Genomic DNA, 15,165 nt, shown 5'->3' on the forward strand with positions numbered 1-15,165 from the left:
ATAATTCCTGATGGTCCTTTGGTTCTCTAATCCCCTTTAAGAGTGCTACCTTAATCCTCCCTTTTCTGTCACCTCTCCCTAAGGCTAATTAAATAGGCAGGGTTCTGTATGATTGCATAGGTCAGCTGCTGACATCCGGTTGCATGCTAGGGCAGAGAGATGAGTAACAGGTTGGCATGATCTTGGAGTATGAAAATGAAATCTGTGCAACAGACAAAGCTGGTAAACGAATGACAGTGTCGGAGAAAACAGCAGCATCATGTAGAAAACTGTGCAAGGAATCTAAATTGCCTGATCTAAGAGTTCAGTCACTCTGAACCAGCCACCTACAGGAGGCTGCAGGCAGTTTTTCCCTCATAACACACTGTGGATCAGCAGATAAGACTGATTCATTTTCATACAAAGATAAGAGGCTTTAAAGGTGGTGGCTGTTTTAGAAGCCTGAATTACAAATGGATTTAGAGACAAAAAAGGAAAAAAAAACACTTCCTTAACAAAGTTGATTTCAAAGTCATCAAAAACTGAGCCAAAGTAAGAGGAAACTATGGATTGCATATAAAAAGCGCCACGGAGGCATTCAAGTATTGATGACATGGCTTTCCTCTTGATCTGACATTTTTGCAACTCTGTTATCCCCACACTGGACTAAATTATAAGAGAGGCCGATTTAATACTCTCCTTTGGTTCATTGTAAACATGTTTTGCCATGTATGCATGAATCAATTAGTTATATGCTGAGTCTATCAGAGTTATGCATAACCCCATATGCTTTTTGGAGCATTGGAACCTTTGTGTTCATAGAAGAATCACCTTTTCCTCAGAGCTTTTGGAGGTTGACCCAAACAAAAAGTTACCTTCGAGAAAAGAGATGTAACTAATTTGTAGTAAAACTGCACAAAGACACCATTTGTGCACCTAAATCTGTTTTCAGTGTGTTATAGGTTTAGTGCAGTGCAGAAAGGGAGGTACTAACAGAGCTCTACGTGATGGTCTAAATTCTGTGGTTTCATGACGCTCAGTGCTTACCAAGTAGGTGGAGTGAGATGTAATCCTACATTTGTCTGGTGATTACTGCCTTGCCTTTTGTTGATTTTCCAGCTCAGCCTTATGCTGAGTCGTATGACATGTGTTTGCCCCAGTTTGTGGTCCCGGCCCTGCTGCTCTCCGACTCTACCATTCTCATAGCCTCGTGTCTGCTTCAGTGACTCTCTGTTTCATTGGGCCCTGAACAGCAGTGCTAACAGTCAGCATTGTTCTGAAATAAATGCTGCCTTTGATCAAGGATACATTACAGTACAAAAATAGATGAGCCATTTCATCCTCTGTGCAACCCAGACGATACTCTTAACACTTTCTTAACATTTTGAATTTAGTTTTGTATCAGATGTTTATTTTAAACATCGTTCTGTCAAAAGTGACAAAAAAGTGACAAAATTTAAACAGTATCAAATATATTTTGATGTCTTTTTAAAGATCATACTGGTTGTGAAACCAGTCAAGTTATTTGAACAATGACATCCTCATGACACTAGCTCATAAGGAAGTATCTTGGATCATCTAAACTAGGGAAATTTTTTGGGAAGCTAACCAATTTAGATTTTCACTTCACTTGTGATAACTTGGTATATCTGGATAGATAAATAAATGATATATTTATGGGCTTTTTGCCAATAAATATATTCTTTATTTATCCGGGTACTTTTTCACAGCAGAGCTTCGACCAACAGTAGGGATGGGTATTGATAAGATTTTCACGATTCCGATTCCATTTTCGATTCTGTTTAACGATTCGATTCTTTATCGATTCTCTTATCGATTCTCTTATCGATTCTTATTTTTTTAAAAAGGAGAACACTAAGGTCGATTAGCTTAGAACTTTGTTTTATATCTTCTCTTGGAACAAGATAGAAATTTAGGAGTAACATGGCCTTACAAACCCAACAGTGAGATCTTAAGAGATCCACAGCCTACGGCTCTTCAATGGGGTGTCACAGGGTCCCCAGGAAAAAAAAATTGTAAATGTAAAATAATAAAATAAATATTCTTCTGTAGCAATAACAAAGTTTAAGATTCTGGAGCGGAATTAAAAACACGACATTCATTTAAGGTCATCGCGTGTTTTGTGAGCAAATGCTTTTGCATATTCGTAGTGTTTCCTCCCTTAAATGAAATATCTACTTTGCAAGTATTGCAAGTTGCCCCGTTGTCATCCGTTCTCGTAAAGTATAACCAAACTTTTGAGCGTTTGAGCCGCTTAGGCGCCCTGCCAGGTAAATGACGCTCCGCAACGTGGTGACGTCTTTCGGGGCGACTGGAATCGATACGGGAATCGTTTGCAAAAATGGCAAACGATTCCAAGGAATTGAAACAGTGGGAACCGGTTCTCAACAAGAACCGGGTTTCGATACCCATCCCTAACCAAGAGGGCAGCAGATTTCAAGACAAATAAGTGAAAGAACCAAATGCAACTGACATTCAGCACAAGCATCACAACAAAACACATCATTACACGGCCAACTTCAAAAGCGGTCACATTGACTTCTATACAATACAATCTGCAAACGTTTTTTAAATTAATAAATGAATCAGTTTTTAAAAACTGTTTCATCCACTGATCTAAATCGTGACCGGGACTCTTTTAGGCACTATGAAGTGACTCTTTTAGGCACTATGAAGTGACTCTTTTAGGCACTATGAAGTGCCTAAAAGAGACTTTTGACGGGCTGCTGTTTAAATCTCTCAGCTTTAAACAGCAACTGAGGAAGCTGGCCTACTGGACTTGATATTTTTAAACTCAACGCAGACCAACCCACTTCTGCTTTTGGATTCTCGATTTCTAACATCCAGCAAGAATGTTTTTTTCTTGCCTGTCAGCTTTTCAACAGACTTGCCTGTGGCTCAGGCGGAGTTTCCATTTTAGCCAGCAGCTGAAGACGGGCTTTTCTGCTGATGCTGCTGAAGCTACATGTTGATCACTTTGTAACCCCACTGCTGGCGTGTTTCTCTTGGCCGAGTGTATTGTGTGGATGTGACTTTTTCTCAAAGCCTTCACTTTTATATGTGCTTGGCTGCTTTATACTTCCAAAGGCCTGCCCATCCATCTAGTGGAGTTAGTTTTATTTATGATAAGGACTTGCCTGTGGGTTGTCTATGGAGTGGTGTAAATGAGAAGCAATGACCAGCATTATGTGTGTCATCACAGAAAGGGGAAGGATGTTAGCAGTTAAAAGAAAGGAACTGGATATGCTGCAGTGCTGAGTTTATGCCAGTTATGGCATATACTCATAATAAAAGTAATCAACCTTTACCTCAGTAAACATAATCTTTGGAAGATGAACCATGGCTGCTGTAATTTACTTTGGTTTCCTGCCAAAGATTTCAAAAGATATTCAGCTGTCAGTGTTAAATGGTGAATTGCAGTTTTCAATAACCTGAACATAAAATAGTTTTGCTTTTCCATTCCAGACTACAACAGGAAATGGCTTAATTTTCCCTCTCGAAGAAACTTGACCTAGAAAGAAAATCTTCTAGGTCAACTTAAACCATATCTGCTTATGACCGTTCACTCTGATAACAACTTTATGGTGTCATTCGTTAATCATGAGTCGGTATTGGCACATATCAAAGCGACAAAACAAAACAAAACAAAAATCAGATTATTCACTGACACAGAACCAGTTGAATCCCACTGCCCTGTGTGTCTGGTCTGTATTGGAGAATTTTTCTTTTTTTTCCAGCCACTATACCACAGGAGGCATTGCTTTTATCTGTGTGTGTGTTTGTGTTTCATCGTGGTTAAATGATGTCCTGGAGAAACTCACTGCAGCACGAACTACTGCAAAGGCGGATTCGAGTACTTTCGCAGGTGTTCATTTTGTCTGAAGACAGATTTTTGTAAACATCAGAGCGCAGCTGTCTTTACATTTAACAGGTGTCTAGGTGAGTACAAAATTGAGTCTGAAGATTTGGTTGGCCTGTGTCATGACTACTAAATGCTCACTGAATAATGTAGGGCTGCTCGACTCTAGCAAAAGTCCACGTCACTGTTATTTTGTCAATATTGTAATCCCAGGGATGGAGGGATGTTTAACTCTACGTTATCTCATACAGGCAGAGCCAGTGGTTAGTGAGAGCTGAATTGTGGAGTATATTGCAGCCAACACAGGGTGTATTGTAAATGTCAGAGCGTGAGCCTTTCAGGTCTTGTCTTCTTTGATCTCCATCATGTGCAAACATTTTACCTGTGTGAGGTTATTTTCTCTGGAAACTTTCAGAGGATAGAGGCTCAAAGCACTGATGTGAAAACTAATTGTGTGACTCAAAGCTGGATTGCAGGATTGGTTGTAATTTCTTTTGATTTCTGCTTCTTCTTCTTTCTTTTTCCCCCCCAGACCATTAAGGTTATGGGACATCAAAGATGGCAACATATATTTATGTTTTTTTACCCTTGGTTCTTAATGTTTAGTCAGATGACACCTGATGTTGTGAATCATTGCGTTTCCTGTGTATGAACTCTGCACAACTCAGGAACGTGCAGGGGTATTGCTCAAAATTTTGAGTGTGCAAATGTTTGTGTTTGAACTGGTAGATAAAATATAATTTAAAGAATTGCATTAAGTCCTTCCCGTAGTGGGTGATGAGGTTATTTGTGCTCATACTTGTCAGTCTGTGTGCCCAGATTGCCATCGGCAGTGAAACTGAGCTGTTCATGTTGGACAACAAACACAGGAAGCAGACGAGACGTCACATCTATGCAAATTGGAAAAAACATATATGCTAAAATACTAGCTAGTGCATTATAGCAAATCTGTGCTAATCCAGTAGATCTTAATCTTTATTTTGATCTACCAAAGAGCCAAAGAAGCTCTTTACTGTAGTTATTGTTAGTAATGCAACTTGAATGAAATAAAATAAAATGAATATTGTCACTATTGCATCAGCAAACTCCCTGAACACATAAATGATAGTTAGTGACATTAGTCTCACTGTCAGCAAACCATCAACAGTGGCTTTACAGTGCTGGACCTGTGATGTCAGCCTCACCACCTCGGTGTTTTGAAACCAAATACGATGAGAAAACGATTGCGGAAAATCACGCTCATCGGCAAACAATTTGTTGATTACAAGTTGTTAACCAATGAAAATAACCTGGATAATCCTTTTTTATGTAACCAAAATTTACAAAATGGACCTAATATTTTATTCATTAAGACATCAGTGATCAGGAAAGTTTTTACTGAGGGCTGTTTTCCCATAAGCTTCTATAGGAATGTAATTCCTTTTGCAACCACAGATATTCACTCTTAGCTGCCGTTACAAAGAATGCAGGCTTACGACACTTTGTCGCTGGCTTCACTTTTCAGACTTGTCTATGGGCTTGCCCCACACTTTGAAAACCACTGTGCCAAACGGCATCCTGTGTTAGTTACCAAATACTTTTGAGGTATATTTTTGATGTTTGAGTTATTGCGACCTGTAGTTATATTTCTGGGAAGGTGCAAGACCAGCTCAGACAGGTATCCTTATTAAGGGGAACCCACAATTCACAACAGATTCCTTTGATTCAGAATATATCAGAATATAACTCACGGTTGGTGAAATAAATGCTTGATGTCTAAAAGGTTAAAGGGTTCCCCTGGTTTTTGAATTTCAGGCCCTGAGGTTAAGGGGTTCAGTCCTTTTGAGGCTGTGCGAGCTATAACTGTATGTACTTGCTCACGGACAGTGTCAGGCACTCAAGATAAAAGTGTACCAAATGGAGGATGTTAAATGGAATTGGAGTTTAAGTGTGAGTTCACGCAGAGGGCAGTCCTGCTGTGTGGGTAAAATGAGTTACTAAAGCCTTCAGTCTTGAGTAATTTGGTTAGTGCCGCAGATGCCATGTTTCTGTAAATCAGAACAACACTGGGAAGCTTCTTTGTAGCTCTCTGTCGCTGCCATTATGTTGCTCTTCATGTTCTTGCTGTCTTTTGTGACAGTCGTTAAAGGAGAGGGATGCTGGGAAAGGAGATGTGTGTTGTTTAGATGCAAGTCATAGCGAAGAAAGCACTTAATAGAAGACAGACCTCTGGGGACACATAAGCTTATTTAACCCTTATAGTCAACATTGTACTGTGGTATAGTGCATATAATTATATGGTGGCTAAATTAGGGATCAAGGTGTTAGCAGTTGGTAAAAGGTCACTGATGTTGCATAGAAAATATTATCTATTAATCTGGAGATGAGCTGTGATTTTGGGGGTAGATATATGTCCAGAAGTCAGCGTTTTTCCTTTGTCACCAATAAATAGATGACTTATTTGATGACGAGGGAACAAGAAGGGAACAGATTGTTTTTAGAAAGAAAGGAAATGAACGGAGCTGAGAGCAGGGAGGAACATCCTCTGTCACATTATTCCAAATCAGCTGTTTTGGCATGCAGTCAAGCCTACTGTCTGCTTTATAAATACCCTAATATCTCTGTAGCATTTGTGATATCACAACAATGGAATCAAATTTATATACAGAGAAGCTTGCCAAAAGTGAATTAGCCAGCTCCTGGGGCCTTTCACCTTGAGTCTCGCTGGTTTGAATTCAGATTTCTTTAGAATTGAAAAGAACTGGTTGAGATGGCAAATAAAGCAATAAACTCAATAATATTCTTGACTTTAAAAGTTTAGTTTGGGAAGAAGGGGGACAGTCGTCACTTGTCTTTACCTTCTCCTTCACTGTTTGAATCGAACAAAATTTGAATTGTAAACTGAGCGAGCAGCTTGTAGGATTCATTGGCAAATGTGACAGTACCAGAGTCACACAACGTCTCAAAAATGGCAAGAAAAACACAACAGAGTGAAGTAATAATAATGATAACAATAATAAAACAGAATTTTATGGTAGTGATGATACAAACTAAAGCCCCTTTTTAAGGCAAAGTTCCCCTCAAGTCAATGTCTCTGTCTTTCTCTGGTTTTGTATCAACAATTCAAATAAATTTGGCCAAATTTTCCAGTATTTTCCATTTTATGTTCATGCTGTGTTCAATGCCAAGATGTAATCCATCTAATGATGAGGCTATGATGGTGCAAGACATCAAAAACCCACACAGTGACGTCTACAGCACCAGTAGATTTTTGGGTTGTAACTGAAGGGCAGAATGTCTGAGAGTAATTCGGTGTGAGGAGTCTGCTGGGAAAAGGACGGACTACATGCTAAACTGCCATGTCTCTTCCTTGTTGATGGGTCTTGCTGGCTTTCTGCAAGAGCTGTGACTTAAGTGCCAGAGCTTTTTTTGTCATTCATAAATAGATAGAGTGTGTGTGTTCAAATAAATGTTTTTAAGCTGCAGCTGATGTGACACTCAACCTTAACATGTCTCCAGTGGTCATAGCAGGTGTGCTATTGTTGTCAATATGACAGATGTGTCATAGAATCTCTTCAAAGTGAGCCTTGTGTATGATGACAGATGCAAAGGAGAGAAGTAAAAGGTCCAGATTTTGTTTTCCCCACATCCTACTTGCATTTTCCTGTTATTTCTGCCCGTTTGATGAAGGTAACTTTTCATTATGGTAGGCTAAGCTTGTTGAAAATATAACTTTATTTCAATGCTGTTAATTTTTCTTTTGACTTTGGAAGAGGAAAACAAACCCCCTTTCTTTTATGCAGAAAAACCCTAATTTTAAAACAGAAAAAACTCTCTTTCAACCACCACTGTTGGTGTGCTCATGATCAAGGCAGTGCATGAAAAGAAAGCTTCTGTTTGAGGTTGACAAGCAACTTTCTTGCAGTCGTCTAAGCTGTTGATTCTGTTTTTATCACCAGATATTTATCTGTCGTACGTAGGCTTTGCAGCCCTGTGATATCTCCTAGCAACCATTTCAAATAGTCTGGAGAGAAGCTGACATGTGGAACAAATTGCTAAATATATATCAACTACGTTCAAGGGAAGAGCGATGCAAAACGATGATCAGTCACAGATGCTAATCTGTTGTTTTATTTCTTAACTTGCAGTTCAAAGTAAATGACTGAATCAGTGACCTGAATTTGGGCCATACAGCCTCTGCTTCAGTGCAGTAACAGTTTGTATACAGAGATCTGTCAAATCTGCCAATCAGAAGAGAACTTTCCTTTATTGGCTGGGTGTATAATAGATATATAAATATAGACATAGATAGATGGATGGATGGCTAGACCGACAAATAGTATCTCCAAGCAGAGAAGCCCAGACTTCTTCTCCCAGGCTACCTCTTCCTGCTCATTGCCATTCCCAAGCCAGCCATCTCTCCAGCAGATCCTTAGTCTGCCCCGGGGCCTCCTACGAAGAGGACATGTCAACACCTCACCTAGGAAGTATCCAGGAGGCATCCTAGTCAGATGCCCGAACCACTTCAACTGGCTTTGATGTGGAGGAGCAGGAGCTTTACTCTCCCTCTCGAATGTCTGAGCTCCTCTTCCTATCTCTAAGGAAGTGCACAGCCACCCTTTGAAGGAAACTCATTTCCGCCACTTCTATCTGCAGCCTCATTCTTTCTGTTACTACTGAACTGCCGTAGCTGCTACACCAATTTATTTCCTGTTTGTTTGACTCCATAACTTCATCATTTTGGTGTTTTAAGTCAAATATCACGAGCTGCAATGTCATAAAGCTTACTATTGTCTATCGAACTATAAATAACTCTATATTATTTAATCTGTTAGATTTGACTGTATATTTGTTAGCAGTCTAGCAATATCATTTTTAATTTTTGTGTGACGGTTGATGCCAATAAATAAGCTGATTTGATTTTGTTGAAACTGAGGTCAAGCTCACACCAAAATCAGTGAAACTTTATATTACCCACAATTCTTTAATGGATCGTTTTGAAACTTCACAACAATATACTAGATCTTAGGGTACTTAGATACATAGGTTGGCTAAGCATTTGACATTGGCCTTCATTGTTAATGCCCAAGGTCAAAGTTAGCCTTGGAATTTATTTTTTTCAAGAAACCACATCGAGTAATATATCATATGGAACCAATCCCACCAGATTTCTTTGTTTTTGCAACCAGAGGAAACCCAGCTGGCTCTTAGAAGCTGGCACTCTTACATGTGTTACTGTGAACCAGGATCTGAACACAGAAATGTAATTAAGTAGATCCTGAATGATCCTGGGTACAAACACACAGAGCATTATTACATCTACTGCTTCTATGCTAGCACGGTGCTCATGCTAAACCTTCTTTGTAGACAGAAAATTTCAATAAATTTGCCTAAAGATAACTTTGTGTTTAATGGTTACTTGTATTGATACAGCTGGCTTTTGTTACAATACTAGTACTCTGTTACACTTATGAAGAAAGGTAGCTGTACTTATATTCACATCGTCTACAATTGTCAGAATTATGAGTGAATTAAGATACTTTGATTCAAAAAAGAAACAAAACAAGAAGCTAATCTGTGTGAAATGTGAAATATTATCTATATCTATATTTGGCTCTTTTTGATACTTGAGACCACTTAGAGAGTTGAACTGATACCAAATAGCAGTGAGTTTTAGTTACATAGACTAACAAGATCTTTATGTATTGAGTTACTGTGAGATGTTTATTAAATCTTCTCTTTCCCATCTGCAGGGCTGCCTTTGCCCTGACAAAGCCGCTCAAGATGAACATGGTGAAAAGGATCATGGGGCGGCCGAGGCAGGAGGAGTGCAGCCCCCAGGACAACGCGCTGGGCCTCATGCACCTGCGACGCCTCTTCTCCGAGCTGTGCCACCCTCCTCGCCACATGACCCAGAAGGAGCAGGAGGAGAAGCTCTACATGATGCTTCCTGTATTTAACAGGGTAAGTCACACCATGGGTGGAGGGAGAACTGGAGGTGCTCCAAACAGGCGGATTAACAGATATTTGTACATATGGCAGCTCTGATGTGGCAGGTTACAGTTTGCTTCATTTGGTTCCTGTGCTATCTGTAGCTATCTTTCAAATCATGTGTTTCTCGTCTGTGCAGTATTCAAAAAAAAATAAAAAAAGGAAAAAAGGAAGAGAGCTCTGTTGTGCTGGGTTACAAACGTGTTAGCTGCTTCTCTGAGGTCATGGGTGCAATAGATACTATAGATGCATTGACATTTGAAAATGAGATCTCACCAGGGAACTTCTGCAGATTCAAATCCAGTGGTTAAAAGCATATTTTCATACGTACCTGTCTGGATAGGTACGGATAGGTACACCAGACTGCAGATAAATGGGATGAAAATAAGCTTGTTGACTTGTGTGGGCTTGTTGACTTTAGGGCTAAAGGTTAGCTGAACAAAGCACAACGAAATGGACTTTTCAGTCCAACCTTTGCGTCATATATTTTTTTTACCACCTCCAAAGTGTACACAGGCATGAAGTTTTCAAATTATGATTTTATTTATTAAGGCAAAAAGGTTAACCAAATCTACCTGGCCTTGTATGAAAAGGTTGTTGTGCAAACGTTTGGCTGTGAGAACTGCAGTTTTGTGTTTGCAGTAACTGGCAATGGGTCTTTCACACTGCTGTTGATGAATTTAGACCCACTCATCTATGAAGAATTACTGTAATTCAACCACATTAGAGGGTTTTCAAGAATGAATGGCCTGTTTAAGTTCATGCTAAGGCATCTCAGGCAGATTTAAATCTGGACTTTGACTAAGCCACTCCAGAACCTTCATTTTATTTTATTTTTTATCCATTCAGAGGTGGACTTGCTGGTGTGTTTCTGATTATTGTCCTGTTGCATAAGCCAGAATTCTCATTCTTGTAGAGAGAGGCATGCATGGATGCATCAATTACAGCAAGTTGCCCAGGTCCTGAGCAGCTCCAGACCATCATACTAGCACCACCACCATGTTTGACTGTTGTGTCAGTGTTTGGAATGCTGTTAGTCTTACACTAGATGTAACAGGAGTAGGAGGAGCTGAACCTTTCAGGTGCAGGTCAAAGCAAATAGTACCCAAAGCACACCTGGTTGGCAGGTGTTAAGGAGCATAAAGTGCTGAAAAGTACTGAACTCACTGAACTACACACTGTGTCATCGTTAGTTTGGTGTTTAGAATATTTGAAAATCATTTGTGATTAAAGTTTTTCTAAATTATATATCTGCTAACTAACTAATATGAACATTTAGTGATTTAAGCACTAATAAGAAAATCAGACCAGCTGAATGGTGGTGGTGTATTGTAACTATTTTGATGCAGGGGGAGAAAAGTCCAGTACAGACTTGTATTTTTTATCTTTTAATTTTTATCTGTAGACAAAATAGATTCAAATTCATCAAACATTTGTAATTTCTGAAATCTCAGTTGTGCACTTCCTGAGCCAGACTGAACAGCTCACTGTTGTTATGGCGATCATTCAGCCGCTCTCCAGAGAGTCTCCCCCCCGACTCTACAATGGACTTACGCTATGTTATGACTTCATCTTTTCATAAAGCATTTTTGCACCTCCTTTTGGAAAAACTCTAAAATTGAATCCAGATCTGTGGAGACCATTGAAGTCAGTGGGTAGTCATGGAAGTGAGCTACACATATTAACAAGTTAACAACATTAAGTTGTTGAAATCCCTATAGCTGTGTTTTTATCTAAAAGAACAGAAGTAAAGTCTGCAGGCCAGGCTTTTGTGTTCGGCAGCCACAGCTGTAGGCTGCCTTTGTTAAGTGTGCTCATCAAGCTGGAGTGCACTGCCAAGGGTCTCTTGACTTGTCTGCTAATTACTCACCACTGGCTGGGATTCACACCTGTGGCAATACTCATGTCAGAATCTGGAAGTAAAGTGGTCCCTGTGGGGCGGGACGGCAGCCTCCTGGCCTGCTCTCAAGTCAGATTTGCTGGATAAGTAAACAGATGACGAGTCTTTGCTGAATGAAGAGTAGTTATCTTTGTTGACCTGCTGCCCCAAAGGCTTAGCCTCCAATGTTCTCTGTCACCATAAAGTAGTGCATTCAAGCAAAAACTGTCACAGGTATCAGCAGGAATGAGGATTTCTGTAACCGTATACACCTGACTATAAGCTAGGTTACATATAAGTATCGAGTGAACAGATGTCTAGTTTTGGAGTCTTTTTTTGGTTCCTCTCTTCTTGTTTTTTTAAAATTATTATTTTTCCAATAATCAAATGCTTTTTTTGTCCACTTCAGGTGTTTGGGAACGCACCTCCCAGCAGCATGATGGAGAAATTCTCCGACCTGCTGCAGTTCACCACCCAGGTGTCCCGACTCATGGTGACTGAGATCAGACGAAGAGCCTCCAATAAATCCACAGGTGGGCTTGCACACGCACACAGACTCACATTTGTAAGTGTAAAAATGCACTATAGAGTAGGCCTACTGGTAGACTTGATTTCTTTGGCACCAGCCAATAATTTCTCATAACCGGTTTGTGTCTTCTGTTTTCCCTTTGGCTGTGCAAATAAACACACACAGTGGTGTTGAAAGGGATTTTTGTTCTTTATTTAGATACAAAGACAGTTCCCATGCAGAGTTTCAACTATAGAACTAATTGTAAGGCACAGATGGAGCATCTGAGCTTTGTTAGGTACACATAGTAGATCACAAGATAGAAATGAAGACTTTCCCCCATAAAGACAACATATGACGACCTCCCCAGTACTCTTAATGATGAGTTTGGACACCTAAGCATATATAAATATGTCGTCTGATGACTATTAGAATAGTTTCTGGGTTTTTCCAAGGGTAGCTGGGTAATCCAAACACAGTCATTTTTTTTTTTTTTATAAGCAGGCTGAAATATGACAGAAAGTGCTGGAAGTGTTACTCCTGTTAGGCTTTCGAGAGTTAGTGCCACAAACGGCAAGGGCCGTAATCTACTGTAATCTGTATATTATTAGTGGACATTAGTACACGCCCATGCCTATGATTGGTCACTGATTTTAGTCAATGATTTAAAAAATAAATAAAATAATTGATGCTCAATATAACTGTCTACTCCATCCTGGAAACCCGAATTATTCTATGGATGTGTGTAAGAGCTTCGTCTTATTATACCCTATCACAATAAGTCTTTTATTAATTGTTCTCCTAAAGATAAATACATATTTCATTGTTTTAGTAAAGAATGTTTAAAGCTGATTTCATGAATAATGGACAAAAAATGTTAGTGTAAACATGTATGTTCCTAATCAGTTAAGGCCTTATCCCAGAGTTTGCACTTTATTTGTTGACTTTTTGGCTGTCAGTAGATACGTTTTCCTCAGAGGATCCGTGCAATCCTACTTCAATCTGAAAGGTTAGCCTTCACTGCGGGTGAGCCAGCAGCATCTCATCAAAGCGTTGACAGCCGTGGCAGCTTTGACTGTGGTTTCCTCAAAAAAGACGCGCACACAAACACACACACCAGCTTTCTATTTCTTATTTCTCTCGCTTTTTCTCGTCCTTCCATCTCTTCCTCGTCCCTGTCTAATCATGTGACGTGCTGTTATCAAACAGTGAACGGTTCTGATTTTGCAACACAACAGTCTAAAAAAACACTCCTACAGTTGGTCACCAGGCCTCTTTAGAATGAGTCAGTACATGATTCATGCTCTCAACTGACGTCGCAGTACTCATTATCAAAACAACAGTTGTGGATTTGCTGTGAACAATGAGTAACTAGACTTTGGCTCAGCTGGTGGGTTGGATTAAGGAAACCTTTTCAAAAGCATTTTTATTTCTGCTCACAAAAGCCACTAAAAATATGTGATTTGCCTTTTTATTATGTTTCGATTCTAGTGGATACTTGTTCCTAAACCTAGCGTGGCTATTTTTTTTTTAGGACAAAGAGTGCTGTGTTAAAATTGGTAAAGACATAAGCTAACTGAAAGTCTAGTGCGTGGGACCGAAATACAATATTGATGTATCATTTTCAAGATCATAGATAACCAAAACCGAGAAACCCAACCACACGTTCCCTCTTGTCGCATCCATTGTAATGATTAATTTGTTACGTATTTGATCATTATTCAAACAACCCATCTGCCCCACAGTGAGCTGTCACTTTCCATCCAGTTAACCACACGTTTGTGTGTGTGATTGTTTTTTCAGAGGCAGCCAGTCGAGCCATAGTCCAGTTCCTGGAGGTGAATCAGAGTGAGGAGGCGAGTCGCGGCTGGATGCTTCTGACCACCATCAACCTGTTAGCTTCCTCCGGACAGGTTAGTAGAAAAGACACTGCACAATACTGTGTGAAAGTCTTGAACCACCTCTCATTTCTTTAGCCCTTGGAAGCAAAAAGCACACTTTTTTGTAATTTCTCAAAATGTTCTTGAGCAATACTTCTCCAGGCTTTCTGAAGGTGTTTTTAAAGTTTTCCTTTGGACATTGGCTCCTTTTTCAGTCATTTTCACTCCAGTCCTTTTGCCTGACCATTTTCACATCTATGACTCATTCAAGCATTAAAACACCTCCTAACTCACAGGATGAACCAGTGTTGTGTTTGCACATAATCTCAAAATTAGCAAAGCACCAATGTTAAATCTGTCTTTAGGCAGTTTCACAAGCATGAAATTGTATTTTTGCACCAACAATATGATTCACAAAGTGCTATTAGCTGATACTTTGGCATATTTTGGCATGCTCTGCAGTTTGTCCTGCAGACAAAAGAAGAAGTGTCAGGTCTAAAAATATTTGAAAGTCCCATATTTAAGAAATAAGAAAAAAAATCCAGGAAACGGTCCTTCCGTTGACCCATCTACTGTTCACTGAAGCCTCATCAGAAATGGTCTCAATGTAAGCTGGCTGTCAAGAAGCCATTCATTAAAGGGAGAAAAGGCTGGTGTATGTCAGATTATGCAAGAACTGGACTGAAAGTCAGCGACAGGTCTGATGACGTGATGATCCCAAATTTGCAGCAGTGTGGGGTCATGGTGACAAAGAATGGATTAAAAGGAAATGAACATTCAAAGAAAAGCTTCGATCTGATGCCTGAAGAACTGTTTCTGAAAACTATTTAAAGAAATGAAAAGAACGTTTACCTAAGAGAGTTCAGGCTGTGCTGAAGGTACCGTAAGAACCAGGAGACTTCAGTATAATTAACAATTCTCACCTGACCGAATCTCATTTATTCTCCCCAAACACAATGTTCCTATCTGCAGTCTTCTGATGCTGCTGGATGACACATGAAGAAAATTCTTTTCAGATTTTGATAACTTCATGTTCATGTTATTTTTCTTTGTAGCATCTAGTCACAGT

The 15,165-nt window shown here is 39.6% G+C and overlaps 1 protein-coding gene across 3 annotated transcripts in view; it reads left to right on the forward strand.

Annotated features, from left to right (window-relative positions):
* wdfy3 (WD repeat and FYVE domain containing 3) overlaps positions 1-15,165 on the forward strand; it is a 111,640-nt gene that overhangs the window by 12,723 nt on the left and 83,752 nt on the right. For all 3 annotated transcript variants that reach the window (XM_039620530.1, XM_039620532.1, XM_039620531.1), the window contains exons 2-4: positions 9,592-9,802; positions 12,118-12,241; positions 14,020-14,129. In XM_039620530.1, the coding sequence (XP_039476464.1) occupies positions 9,623-9,802; positions 12,118-12,241; positions 14,020-14,129 (414 nt within the window). In that variant the 5' untranslated portion in view covers positions 9,592-9,622. The remainder of the gene's footprint in view (positions 1-9,591; positions 9,803-12,117; positions 12,242-14,019; positions 14,130-15,165) is intronic.

This window comes from Oreochromis aureus, linkage group 12 (assembly GCF_013358895.1).
Source record: "Oreochromis aureus strain Israel breed Guangdong linkage group 12, ZZ_aureus, whole genome shotgun sequence".
In the NCBI taxonomy this organism is placed as follows: Eukaryota; Metazoa; Chordata; class Actinopteri; order Cichliformes; family Cichlidae; genus Oreochromis; species Oreochromis aureus.